Raw genomic sequence first — 14,470 nt, forward strand, 5'->3', positions numbered from 1 at the left:
CTGATTTCTGTGTATACTTTAACCTTCCTAATTAATTCGCCTGATTTCTGTGTATACTTTAACCTTCCTAATTAATTCGCCTGATTTCTGTGTATACTTTAACCTTCCTAATTAATTCGCCTGATTTCTGTGTATACTTTAACCTTCCTAATTAATTCTACTGATTTCTGTGTATACTTTAACCTTCCTAATTAATTCACCAATTCTTAATCTTGCAATTTAACTAGTTTCTTATCCTTCTTAATTAATTCGACATAATGCTTTGTCTACCTCAACCTTCCTTATTAATTTGACAGATCACCGCGTGTGACGTAATCTTTTGAAGTGTACTGGACCGCCGCCTGTGGACACGTATTGGTGTATAGCTGTGGTGATGTTGCTGGATCAGTTTTTAATTGTGATCTTGGTAACGAGAGTCTGTACCGAAGGTAAGTAATAACCTCTGATACAAAGCCGTTATAATAACCTCCCTGTGATATCCACCTGATCTACTTGTACAAAGCCGTTATAATAACCTCCCTGTGATATCCACCTGATATACTTGTACAAGGCCGTTATAATAACCTCCCTGTGATATCCACCTGATCTAATTGTACCAAGCCGTTATAATAACCTCCATGTGATATCCACCTGATCTACTGGTATAAAGCCGTTATAATAATCTGCCTGTGATATCCACCTGATCTAATTGTACCAAGCCGTTATAATAACCTCCCTGTGATATCCACCTGATCTACTGGTATAAAGCCGTTATAATAATCTCCCTGTGATATCCACCTGATCTACTTGTACAAAGCCGTTATAATAACCTCCCTGTGATATCCACCTGTTCTACTGGTATAAAGCCGTTATAATAACCTCTCTGTGATATCCACCTGATCTAATTGTACCAAGCCGTTATAATAACCTCCCTGTGATATCCACCTGATCTACTGGTATAAAGCCGTTATAATAACCTCCCTGTGATATCCATCTGAGCATCTTGTACAAAGCCGTTATAATAACCTCCCTGTGATATCCACCTGAGCATCTTGTACAAAGCTGTTATAATAACCTCCCTGTGATATCCACCTGATCTACTGGTATAAAGCCGTTATAATAATCTGCCTGTGATATCTACCTGATCTACTTGTACAAAGCCGTTATAATAACCTCCCTGTGATATCCACCTGAGCATCTTGTACAAAGCCGTTATAATAACCTCCCTGTGATATCCACCTGAGCATCTTGTATAAAGCTGTTATAATAACCTCCCTGTGATATCCACCTGTTCTACTGGTATAAAGCCGTTGTAATAACCTCCCTGTAATATCCACCTGATCTACTTGTACCAAGCCGTTATAATAACCTCCCTGTGATATCCACCTGTTCTACTGGTATAAAGCCGTTATAATAACCTCTCTGTGATATCCACCTGAGCATCTTGTACAAAGCTGTTATAACAACCTCCCTGTGATATCCATCTCATCTACTAGTACAAAGCCGTTAAATTAACCTCCCTATGATATCTACCTGGTTTACTGATACAAAGCCGTTATAATAACTTCCCCATGATATCCATTTGATCTACTTGTACCATGCCGTTATAATAACCTCCCCTTGATAAACTTTATCTAGTGTGACCTTTACGAAGTAAGCTTGATCTAGTCTGGCCTACACCAGGTAAGGTTGTTCTAGTCTGACCTACAGCAATGAAGGTTGTTCTAGTCTGATCTAGTCTGGACTACACCAGGTAAGGTTGTTCTGGTCTGACCTACACCAGGTAAGGTTTTTCTAGTCTGGCCTACACCAGGTAAGGTTGTTCTAGTCTAGCCTACACCAGGTAAGGTTGTTCTAGTCTGTCTGACCTACACAATGTAAGGTTCCTACACCAGGTAAGGTTGTTCTAGTCTGGCCTACACCAGGTAAGGTTGTTCTAGTCTGTCCTACACCAGGTAAGGTTGTTCTAGTCTGGCCTACACCAGGTAAGGCTGTTCTTGCCTGACCTACACCAGGTAAGGTTGTTCTAGTCTGGCCTACACCAGGTAAGGTTGTGCTAGTCTGGCCTACACCAGGTAAGGTTGTTCTAGTCTGACCTACACCAGGTAAGGTTGTTCTAGTCTGGCCTACACCAGGTAAGGTTGTTCTAGTCCGTCCTATACCAGGTTCGGTTGTTCCAGTCTGTCCTACACCAAGTAAGTTTGTTCCAGTCTGTCCTACACCAGGTAAGGTTGTTCTAGTCTGGCATACACCAGGTAAAGTTGTTCCAGTCTGACCTACACGAGTTTAGTTTGTTTTAGTCTTGCCTACACGAGGTATGGTTGTTCTAGTCTGGCCTACACCAGGTAAGGTTGTTCTAGTCTACACCAGGTCCTACACCAGGTAAGGTTGTTCTAGTCTGGCCTACACCAGGTAAGGTTGTTCTAGTCTGGCATACACCAGGTAAGGTTGTTCTAGTCTGACCTACACCAGGTAAGGTTGAAGGTTGTTCTAGTCTTGTTCTACACCTACACCAGGTAAGGTTGTTCTAGTCTGACCTACACCGGGTAAGGTTGTTCTAGTCTGGCCTACACCAGGTAAGGTTGTTCTAGTCTGACCTACACCAGGTAAGGTTGTTCTGGTCTGGCCTACACCAGGTAAGGTTGTTCTAGTCTGACCTACCCCAATGAAGGCTATTCTAGTCTGGCCTACACCAGGTAAGGTTGTTCTAGTCTGGCCTACACCAGGTAAGGTTGTTCTAGTCTGACCTACACCAGGTAAGGTTGTTCTAGTCTGGCCTACACCAGGTAAGGTTGTTCTAGCCTGACCTACACCAGGTAAGGTTGTTCTAGTCTGGCCTACACCAGGTAAGGTTGTTCTAGTCTGGCCTACACCGGGTAAGGTTGTTCTAGTCTGGCCTACACCAGGTAAGGTTGTTCTAGTCCGTCCTATACCAGGTTCGGTTGTTCCAGTCTGTCCTACACCAAGTAAGTTTGTTCTAGTCTGGCCTACACCGGGTAAGGTTGTTCTAGTCTGGCCTACACCAGGTAAGGTTGTTCTAGTCTGGCCCACACCAGGTAAGGTTGTTCTAGTCTGACCTACACCAGGTAAGGTTGTTCTAGTCTGGCCTACACCAGGTAAGGTTGTTCTAGTCTGGCCTACACCAGGTAAGGTTGTTCTAGTCTGTCCTACACCAGGTAAGGTTGTTCTAGCCTGACCTACACCAGGTAAGGTTGTTCTAGTCTGACCTACACCAGGTAAGGTTGTTCTAGTCTGGCCTACACCAGGTAAGGTTGTTCTAGTCTGACCTACACCAGGTAAGGTTGTTCTAGTCGGGTAAGGTTGTTCTAGTCTGACCTACACCAGGTAAGGTTGTTCTAGTCTGGCCAACACCAGGTAAGGTTGTTCTAGTCTGGCCTACACCAGGTAAGGTTGTTCTAGTCTGGCCTACACCAGGTAAGGTTGTTCTAGTCTGGCCTACACCCGGTAAGGTTGTTCTAGTCTGACCTACACCAGGTAAGGTTTGTTCTAGTCTAGTCCTACACCAGGTAAGGTTGTTCTAGTTCCTACACCAGGTAAGGTTGTTCTAGTCTGGCCTACACCAGGTAAGGTTGTTCTAGTAGGTCATACAACAGGTCAGGATTAGCTTCACTGTGATAAAGCTGGTAAGGTTGTTCTAGTCTGGCCTACACCAGGTAAGGGTTGTTCTAGTCTAGTCTGGCCTACACCAGGTAAGGTTGTTCTAGTCTGGCCTACACCAGGTAAGGTTGTTCTAGCCTGACCTACACCAGGTAAGGTTGTTCTAGTCTGGCCTACACCAGGTAAGGTTGTTCTAGTCTGGCCTACACCAGGTAAGTTTGTTCTAGTCTGACCTACACCTGGTAATGTTGTTCTAGTCTGGCCTACACCAGGTAAGGTTGTTCTAGTCTGGCCTACACCAGGTAAGGTTTTACTGGTCTGACCTACACCAGGTAAGGTTTTTCTAGTCTGGCCTACACCAGGTAAGGTTGTTCTAGTCTGGTCTGGCCTACACCAGGTAAGGTTGTTCTAGACCTACACCAGGTAAGGTTGTTCTAGTCTGGCCTACACCAGGTAATGTTGTTCCAGTCTTTCCCACACCAAGTAAGTTTGTTCTAGTCTGGCCTACACCTGGTAAGGTTGTTCTAGTCTGTACAGACATTGCAGGTCTAGTCTGTTCCAGTCTGTCCTACACCAGGTAAGGTTGTTCTAGTCTGGCCTACACCAGGTAAAGTTGTTCCAGTCTTTTCCAAACCAAGTAAGTTTGTTCTAGTCTGGCCTACACCGGGTAAAGTTGTTCTAGTCTGGCCTACACCAGGTAAGGTTGTTCTAGTCTGACCTACACCAGGTAAGGTTGTTCTAGTCTGGCCCACACCAGGTAAGGTTGTTCTAGTCTGGCCTACACCAGGTAAGGTTGTTCTAGTCTGGCCTACACCAGGTAAGGTTGTTCTAGTCTGGCCTACACCAGGTAAGGTTGTTCTAGTCTGTCCTACACCAGGTAAGGTTGTTCTAGTCTGACCTACACCAGGTAAGGTTGTTCTAGTCTGGCCTACACCAGGTAAGGTTGTTGTTCTAGTCTGGCCTACACCAGGTAAGGTTGTTCTAGTCTGGCCCTACACCAGGTAAGGTTGTTCTAGTCTAAGGTTGTTCCTACACCAGGTAAGGTTGTTCTAGTCTGGCCTACACGAGCTATGGATGTGTTAGTGTTTGTTAGACGTGTGCAGGTTGTTCTTGTCTGTTCTAGTCTTGACTACACCAGGTAAGGTTGTTCTAGTCTGGCCTACACCAGGTAAGGTTGTTCTAGCCTGACCTACACCAGGTAAGGTTGTTCTAGTCTGGCCTACACCAGGTAAGGTTGTTCTAGTCTGGCCTACACCAGGTAAGGTTGTTCTAGTCTGGCCTACACCAGGTAAGGTTGTTGTCTGACCTACACCGGGTAAGGTTGTTCTAGTCTGGCCTACACCAGGTAAGGTTGTTCTAGTCTGACCTACACCAGGTAAGGTTGTTCTAGTCTGGCCTACACCAGGTAAGGTTGTTCTAGTCTGACCTACACCAGGTAAGGTTGTTCTAGTCTGGACTACACCAGGTAAGGTTGTTCTAGTCTGGCCTACACCAGGTAAGGTTGTTCTAGTCTGACCTACACCAGGTAAGGTTGTTCTGGTCTGGCCTACACCAGGTAAGGTTTTTCTAGTCTGACCTACACCAGGTAAGGTTGTTCTAGTCTAGCCTACACCGGGTAAGGTTGTTCTAGTCTAGCCTACACCAGGTAAGGTTGTTCTAGTCTGTCCTATACCAGGTTCGGTTGATCTAGTCTGACCTACACCTGGTAAGGTTGTTCTAGTCTGAACTACACCAGGTAAGGTTGTTCTAGTCTGACCTACACCAGGTAAGGTTGTTCTAGTCTGGCCTACACCAGGTAAGGTTTTACTGGTCTGACCTACACCAGGTAAGGTTTTTCTAGTCTGGCCTACACCAGGTAAGGTTGTTCTAGTCTAGCCTACACCAGGTAAGGTTGTTCTAGTCTGTCCTATACCAGGTTCGGTTGTTCCAGTCTGTCCTACACCAGGTAAGGTTGTTCTAGTCTGGCCTACACCAGGTAAGGTTGTTCTAGCCTGACCTACACCAGGTAAGGTTGTTCTAGTCTGGCCTACACCAGGTAAGGTTGTTCTAGTCTGGCCTACACCAGGTAAGGTTGTTCTAGTCTGTCCTACACCAGGTAAGGTTGTTCTAGTCTGGCATACACCAGGTAAAGTTGTTCCAGTCTTTTCCAAACCAAGTAAGTTTGTTCTAGTCTGGCCTACACCGGGACCTAGGTAAGGTTGTGCTAGTCTGGCCTACACCAGGTAAGTTTGTTCTAGTCTGACCTACACCAGGTAAGGTTGTTCTAGTCTGGACTACACCAGGTAAGGTTGTTCTAGTCTGGCCTACACCAGGTAAGGTTGTTCTAGTCTGTCCTACACCAGGTAAGGTTGTTCTAGTCTGGCCTACACCAGGTAAGGTTGTTCTAGTCTGGACTACACCAGGTAAGGTTGTTCTAGTCTGGCCTACACCGGGTAAAGTTGTTCTAGTCTGGCCTACACCAGGTAAGGTTGTTCTAGTCTGACCTACACCAGGTAAGGTTGTTCTAGTCTGGCCCACACCAGGTAAGGTTGTTCTAGTCTGACCTACCCCAATGAAGGCTATTCTAGTCTGAACTACACCAGGTAAGGTTGTTCTAGTCTGACCTACACCAGGTAAGGTTGTTCTAGTCTGGCCTACACCAGGTAAGGTTGTTCTTGCCTGACCTACACCAGGTAAGGTTGTTCTAGTCTGGCCTAAACCAGGTAAAGTTGTTCCAGTCTTTCCCAAACCAAGTAAGTTTGTTCTAGTCTAGCCTACACCGGGTAAGGTTGTTCTAGTCTGGCCTACACCAGGTAAGGTTGACCTAGTCTGACCTACACCTACTGCTAATGCAGGTTGTTCTAGTTGATCTAGTCTGGACTACACCAGGTAAGGTTGTTCTGGTCTGGCCTACACCAGGTAAGGTTGTTCTAGTCTGGCCTACACCAGGTAAGGTTGTTCTAGTCTGGCCTACACCAGGTAAGGTTGTTCTAGTCTAGCCTACACCAGGTAAGGTTGTTCTAGTCTGTCCTATACCAGGTTCGGTTGTTCCAGTCTGTCCTACACCAGGTAAGGTTGTTCTAGTCTGGCCTAAACCAGGTAAAGTTGTTCCAGTCTTTCCCAAACCAAGTAAGTTTGTTCTAGTCTAGCCTACACCGGGTAAGGTTGTTCTAGTCTGGCCTACACCAGGTAAGGTTGACCTAGTCTGACCTACAGCAATGCAGGTTGTTCTAGTCTGATCTAGTCTGGACTACACCAGGTAAGGTTGTTCTGGTCTGGCCTACACCAGGTAAGGTTGTTCTAGTCTGGCCTACACCGGGTAAGGTTGTTCTAGTCTGGCCTACACCAGGTAAGGTTGACCTAGTCTGACCTACAGCAATGCAGGTTGTTCTAGTCTGATCTAGTCTGGACTACACCAGGTAAGGTTGTTCTGGTCTGGCCTACACCAAGTAAATTTGTTCTAGTCTGGCCTACACCGGGTAAGGTTGTTCTAGTCTGGCCTACACCAGGTAAAGTTGTTCCAGTCTTTTCCAAACCAAGTAAGTTTGTTCTAGTCTGGCCTACACCGGGTAAGGTTGTTCTAGTCTGGCCTACACCAGGTAAGGTTGTTCTAGTCTGACCTACAGCAATGAAGGTTGTTCTAGTTTGATCTAGTCTAGACTACACCAGGTAAGGTTGTTCTGGTCTGGCCTACACCAGGTAAGGTTTTTCTAGTCTGACCTACACCAGGTAAGGTTGTTCTAGTCTAGCCTACACCAGGTAAGGTTGTTCTAGTCTGGCCTACACCAGGTAAGGTTGATCTAGTCTGATCTATACCAAGTAAGCTTGATCTAGTCTGACCTACACCAGGTAAGGTTGATCTAGTCTGACCTACACCGGGTAAGGTTGTTCTAGTCTGGCCTACACCAGGTAAGGTTGTTCTAGTCTGACCTACACCAGGTAAGGTTGTTCTAGTCTGTCCTACACCAGGTAAGGTTGTTCTACTGGCCTACACCAGGTAAGGTTTTACTGGTCTGACCTACACCAGGTAAGGTTTTTCTAGTCTGGCCTACACCAGGTAAGGTTGTTCTAGTCTAGCCTACACCAGGTAAGGTTGTTCTAGTCTGTCCTATCCCATTGAAGGCTATTCTAGTCTGGCCTACACCAGGTAAGGTTGTTCTAGCCTCTAGGACCTACACCAGGTAAGGTTGTTCTAGTCTGGCCTACACCAGGTAAGGTTGTTCTAGTCTGACCTACACCAGGTAAGGTTGTTCTAGTCTGGCCTACACCAGGTAAGGTTGTTCTAGTCTGGCCTACACCAGGTAAGGTTGTTCTAGTCTGTCCTACACCAGGTAAGGTTGTTCTAGCCTGACCTACACCAGGTAAGGTTGTTCTAGTCTGGCCTACACCAGGTAAGGTTGTGCTAGTCTGGCCTACACCAGGTAAGGTTGTTCTAGTCTGACCTACACCAGGTAAGGTTGTTCTAGTCTGGACTACACCAGGTAAGGTTGTTCTAGTCTGGCCTACACCAGGTAAGGTTGATCTAGTCTGATCTATACCAAGTAAGCTTGATCTAGTCTGACCTACACCAGGTAAGGTTGTTCTAGTCTGACCTACACCAAGTAAGCTTGATCTAGTCTGATCTATACCAAGAATGCCTGATTTAGTCTGACCTACACTAAGTAAGCTTGATCAAGTCTGGCCTACACCAGGTAAGGTTGTTTTACTCTGGCCTACAGGTATGGGCTCCAATATTACATTCGATAAACTAAAAAGAATTATTTTGTTATATACATTAACAGATTTACATAAAATTACATACATCTCTACCGGCACATATCGGCTATCGTAACAGATTTATATAAAGTTATGTACATATCTGCCGAGCCATATCGGCTACCGTAGTTTCCAATCTCTATCGATGCAATTATGTTACTTCTCCAAATACGTTTGATTTCCACGTAGTAATATTTTACCTACAAAACACTTGATGGGTGATGTACCGCTGCGCTTATAAGTATCGTTTCTGGTGTAGCATGATCATATCCGGAAACCAAGTAACCAGGATCCTGTAGTTTTAGTAAATTACTCTTAACATGAATTTAACTTCCGTTGTCATATTAGCGGGAACTTTCTGAATGTTTGTTTACACTGGTGACATCACTCTTGACTGGAACACTTGTGGTATACTTGAAACGTTTATTTAGAAACATCCTCTAACATGCGGGATATACCTATATAAGGACATTGACCAGGAAGTGTATTGGTCCTACAGAGTATTACAGTGACACGCCGTCTAAACCGCTGACTGTTGTGTTGTCATCTGTTATGTCTCATCAAAACATGGGCCAGGGGACAAAATAGCTTTCCCACACTGGAGCATTTGTTTCCAATTCAATTCGAAGATGTTTAATATTGATGGAGCTAGTTTTTGGTGTGGGATTCTATGTGTCTGTGGTTGTATCCAAATTCTGTCTTGTAAAGGTAGGTATTTATATTGATGGGAATAACATATTGTTCAGAAAAGCATCACATATATATTATAGAGAAAAAAAATCTCCTTAAAAGGGAGACTATTACCGCTGTGTACCTGTGATCCGTGATAACACGTGTATATATAACCCGTGATACTAAGTGTATCTATGGTCCGTGATATCACGTGTATCTATAATTCGTGATACCACGCGTACCTATAATCCGTGATACCACGTGTATCTGTGATCCGTTATATCACGTGTATCTGTGATCCGTTATATCACGTGTACCTATGACCCGTTTACGAGGACGCGGAAAAGTGGAGGTGGAAAGTGGGCCTAGCACTATGTTATCATGACATGGAAAGCGGGCCTTAGCACCATGCAGTCAGGACGTGGAAAGCGGCCTAGTAATATGCAATCAGGATGTGGAAAGTGGGCCTAGCACCATGCAGTCAGGACGTGGAAAGCGGCCTAGTAATATGCAATCAGGATGTGGAAAGTGGGCCTAGCACCATGCAATCAGGAAGTGGAAAGTGGGCCTATCACCATGCAATCAGGACGTGGAAAGTGGGCCTAGCACCACGTTATCAGGACGTGGAAAATGGGCCTAGCACCATGCAACCAGGACGTGGAAAGTGGGCATAGCACCATGTAATCAGTACGTGGAAGGCGGGCCTAGCACCATGTAATCAGGACGTGGAAAGTGGGCATAGCACCATGCAATCAGTACGTGGAAGGTGGGCCTAGCACCATGTAATCAGGACGTGGAAAGTTGGTCTAGCACTATGTAATCAGGACGGACCTTAACGAAAGGTTGTATGATTTGAAATAGTATTTATAAACTATAGTATTTACAAGATATTGTATCCAGATATAAATAAACTGTTCCTTGCGAACGGTTGTGCTCTAACATAGGGACGTCTTCACATACAACCACTTACAGAAGGGTCTTCATCTCTTACGTAAGAAAAATTACAAGTGTACAACACTTTCTAATAGGTCTGCCTGTGTGACATGTTAGAGGGTTTGACCAAATACGTAGATACATTATGTGTGCATATAAACTATATATATACATTTAATGTATGTAAAGATTCATCTCCTATCTTGACTTTACTAATTCCATAACCAAGTTTGAACTAGTCTGACCTTTACCAAGTAAGCTTGAACTAGTCTGAGCTACACCAAGTACGTTTGATCTACTCTGACCTTTACCAAGTAAGCTTGATCTACTCTGACCTTTACCAAGTACGTTTGATCTACTCTGACCTTTACCAAGTAAGCTTGATCTACTCTGACCTTTACCAAGTAAGCTTGATCTACTCTGACCTTTACCAAGTAAGCTTGATCTACTCTGACCTTTACCAAGTACGTTTGATCTACTCTGACCTTTACCAAGTAAGCTTGACCTAGTCTGGCTTTTACGAAGTAATCTTTGTTCAAGTTCGAGATTGTTAAATTGTAAGCAGATTCTACGTATTCAAAACTGACATCCTATCACTATGTACACCATTTTTAACACAGAATTTTTGAGGAAATACTGACCCCCTTCAAACCCCAACAAAATTAATATTTTGGCATTTAATGACACCTTTACCGGTTTTTGGATTTTCCAGAAATGTTCACCAAAAATTCTTAACACACAGGGCCAAATAATATATAAAGATTTTTGGTTTACTCAAACATACATCGAATATACATGATTCAATTCTTTGAAAAATTGGCTGAGAAAAATCCTACTTTTTCAATTTTGAAATTACATGATATTTTTATTTTGCAATATTTTGATACATATTTAACACCATATTGTCAAACTGATCCTTGTTAATCAGACAGTATATCATTTGGTAGTGTACGCTGTGGTTTTATTACTTTTAATACCGAAGCCTGTTATACTCCCATGGTTACGACACTAAATAGGTCGTAACACAGACCCTATGGACCTTTGAATTTTTTAATATTATTGTATTTTTTTTTTTTTTTTTTCTTCTTTTTTTTTTTTTGTAAGTTTTGTTATTTTGGATGTTTTTCACACTTGAAACATTGCAGACATATTAACCATTCCGTTTTATTCTTTGCCAGATGTCTTCATCAGCAGAAGTGACGGTATCTACCATGCTGAGGTCAGGGAAAACACCATAATAAACCCGACCCGTGTGTTAAAGGTAAGGAAACAACTTACAACCATAGAAACAACTCATTCTTCCATACGTTTTAATGGGAGGTCTATATCAGGTCCATAGTTCATATTTCCCATCTCATCACAAAAGCACTTAGCATGGTAAACGTCTACAAATTAGGAGGTTTTCCTCTAATGATGTTGAAATAATGATTCACTGGCTCGGTGACAAATCTCTCATACGGATTGACTGGTCGAGTAAAACAATATCTATCCACACCATGAAACTACGTACATGGATGGGATTTAGCTTTCTTGTTCCCTATTTCCGATGAAAATATATTATATTTTAATCCAAAATTCAATCTGGATGCTAGCTCATTGTACCGTACCACAAACAACATAAAACAGTCATGATAATTATCGTGTTAAATTGATCTTTAAGTCGCCTTAAATATCACGACAACACGACTTAATGTCGCGATAATGCTCGGAAGTGACATGCGGGAAAACTTTACTTTCTCTAAATATAGATTGGCGCGTTGTTCATGACTTGACTTGACGAGAGTATGTTTTGGGGTCCGTGGAGAATTAATTATCAAGATGTCATCAACAAGCAATAGGCCTAGTCTAGTGTATAAAGAGCATGCCTACACTGGATGCACGACAACACGCCATTTCTTCTCTTCTTAATGTCGCGATAATGCTCGGAAGTGACATGCTATATTAAGAGAAAGGGAATAACTTTACTTTCTTAAATATAGATTGGCGCGTTGTTGCAGCAAAATTTGAAGTCATGACTTGACTTGACGATAGTATGTTTTGACCCGCATAACCGTGGAGAATTAATTATCAAGATTCAACAAGCAATAGGCCTAGTCCTACACTGGATGCAGCTACCTACCGCCATTTCTTCTCTTCTTCACCGGAAATCACAAAAACTTTGTCGAAATACTGAGGCATCCTGAATAACATACCATCTATATTAAGAGAAAGTAAATTTTTCCTGAGATACTAGTTTGTTTTATTTCTTTACTTTTTATTCGATTTTTAATATTGAATTGATACCTGTTTGCGTTCTGCAGCAAAATTTGAAGTCAAGATTATTTGAAATAGTGATGTTCTTGACCCGCATAACTCGGATTGATTCCATGACCTCAGAAATGAGAAAATCGTTTCTCCATCATATGTATCAATGGTTACTTCCAATCAGGTTCAGGTACGGTTGCTGACTTATCTATGTCTCGTTTATGAACACTTGTTGCACATCATTTTAAGAAGAATGTCAAGTCAAATGGCTTTATTACAGTTTTCCCCCTTATTCTCCAGTATATGGACGTTCAAACACTTTGTTACGGATCTTCTATTATGAATTACTCTCTAATTGATGTAACACATGATGTGAAAAATGAAATCACAATAATATATCTGTATACCTGGATGACAGTGATATTCTCAGGAAGACACTAGCAATGTTACTCTCGAGTGAAAGTGATATTCTCAGGAAGACACTAGCAATGTTACTCTCGAGTGAAAGTGATATTCTCAGGAAGACACTAGCAATGTTACTCTCGAGTGAAAGTGATATTCTCAGGAAGACACTAGCAATGTTACTCTCGAGTGAAAGTGATATTCTCAGGAAGACACTAGCAATGTTACTCTCGAGTGAAAGTGATATTCTCAGGAAGACACTAGCAATGTTACTCTCGAGTGAAAGTGATATTCTCAGGAAGACACTAGCAATGTTACTCTCGAGTGAAAGTGATATTCTCAGGAAGACACTAGCAATGTTACTCTCGAGTGAAAGTGATATTCTCAGGAAGACACTAGCAATGTTACTCTCGAGTGAAAGTGATATTCTCAGGAAGACTCTAGCAATGTTACTCTCGAGTGAATGTGATATTCTCAGGAAGACACTAGCAATGTTACTCTCGAATGAATGGAATATTCTCAAGATGAAACTAGCAATGTTTCCATTGAGTGAAAGTGATATTCTCAGGAAGACACTAGCAATGTTACTCTCGAGTGAAAGTGATATTCTCAGGAAGACACTAGCAATGTTACTCTCGAGTGAAAGTGATATTCTCAAGATGAAACTAGCACTGTCACCTCAGAATGACAGTGATATTCTCAGGGAGACACTAGCAATGTTACTCTCGAGTGAATGGAATATTCTCAAGATGAAACTAGCACTGTCACCTCAGAATGACAGTGATATTCTCAGGGAGACACTAGCAATGTTACTCTCGAGTGAATGGAATATTCTCAAGATGAAACTAGCACTGTCACCTCAGAATGACAGTGATATTCTCAGGGAGACACTAGCAATGTTACTCTCGAGTGAATGGAATATTCTCAAGATGAAACTAGCACTGTCACCTCAGAATGACAGTGATATTCTCAGGGAGACACTAGCAATGTTACTCTCGAGTGAAAGGAATATTCTCAAGATGAAACTAGCACTGTCACCTCAGAATGACAGTGATGTTCTCAGGGATACACTAGCACTGATTCCATGATACTGCATCCTCTTGTAAATATCACGTGTATGACTGACATCAGTCTAGTGAAGAACAGATTTTTTTTTTAAGAGTTAAATGTCTTATTTTCTTTTCCAGAGTTCCACAGGAGAAATCATCGGGCTGGCGATTGACACGCATGACTCGTTGTTGTTTTGGTTTGACAGTGGAAACAGTGGCATTTATAGAGCAAACTACGACGACCTGACGATTTCGTCCAGCTCTTCTATTGTTTCATATCCAGGTAAATGTAGAGAACTCAGACTACCTACCTACCTACCTATCCACCCACTCACCTATTGTGATGTAGGGATTCTGATCATTTTTATTGTTTCATGTTTCAGAAATGCATGTAACAGGCCTTGCCGTTGATTGGATTATCAAACACTTGTATTGGACCGATTCTGTCCATTCGTCCGTTTTTGTTTCGGATTATTCAGGACAACATCGAGTCTTGGCAGTAACATCCAGACTTTTGTTACCTCGAGGACTAGCGGCTGATCCCATCAATAAGTATACATCATCATCATCATCACCATCATCATCATCATCATCATCATCATCATCATCATCATCATCATCATCATCATCATCATCATCATCATCTTTAGGACAATACATAAATAGATATTTTCTTGGAGAAGGACAAGGTCGGAAACATTTATGTTTTGGGAAAGAATAAGGTCACAATTATTTATGTTCAATGTTAAACCTTAAATGGTGTTATGGATATCACAAAGTTAATTTTATTGTTCATAATTACTACAAATTGGATTGTATGGTAAGTGTGCACTTTTACT

At 42.5% G+C, this 14,470-nt stretch overlaps 1 protein-coding gene across 1 annotated transcript in view; it reads left to right on the forward strand.

The window, feature by feature from the left end:
* The first annotated feature begins 8,904 nt into the window (after positions 1–8,904).
* LOC132563274 (low-density lipoprotein receptor-related protein 6-like) overlaps positions 8,905–14,470 on the forward strand; it is a 47,799-nt gene continuing 42,233 nt past the window's right edge. Inside the window, exons 1-4 of the mRNA XM_060228032.1 lie at positions 8,905–9,039; positions 11,115–11,197; positions 13,770–13,914; positions 14,015–14,183. Coding sequence (XP_060084015.1) covers positions 8,961–9,039; positions 11,115–11,197; positions 13,770–13,914; positions 14,015–14,183 — 476 coding nt within the window. The 5' untranslated portion in view covers positions 8,905–8,960. The remainder of the gene's footprint in view (positions 9,040–11,114; positions 11,198–13,769; positions 13,915–14,014; positions 14,184–14,470) is intronic.

This window comes from Ylistrum balloti, unplaced genomic scaffold (assembly GCF_031769215.1).
Source record: "Ylistrum balloti isolate Yb309-2 unplaced genomic scaffold, AGI_CSIRO_Ybal_v1 Utg371666, whole genome shotgun sequence".
NCBI lineage: Eukaryota > Metazoa > Mollusca > Bivalvia > Pectinida > Pectinidae > Ylistrum > Ylistrum balloti.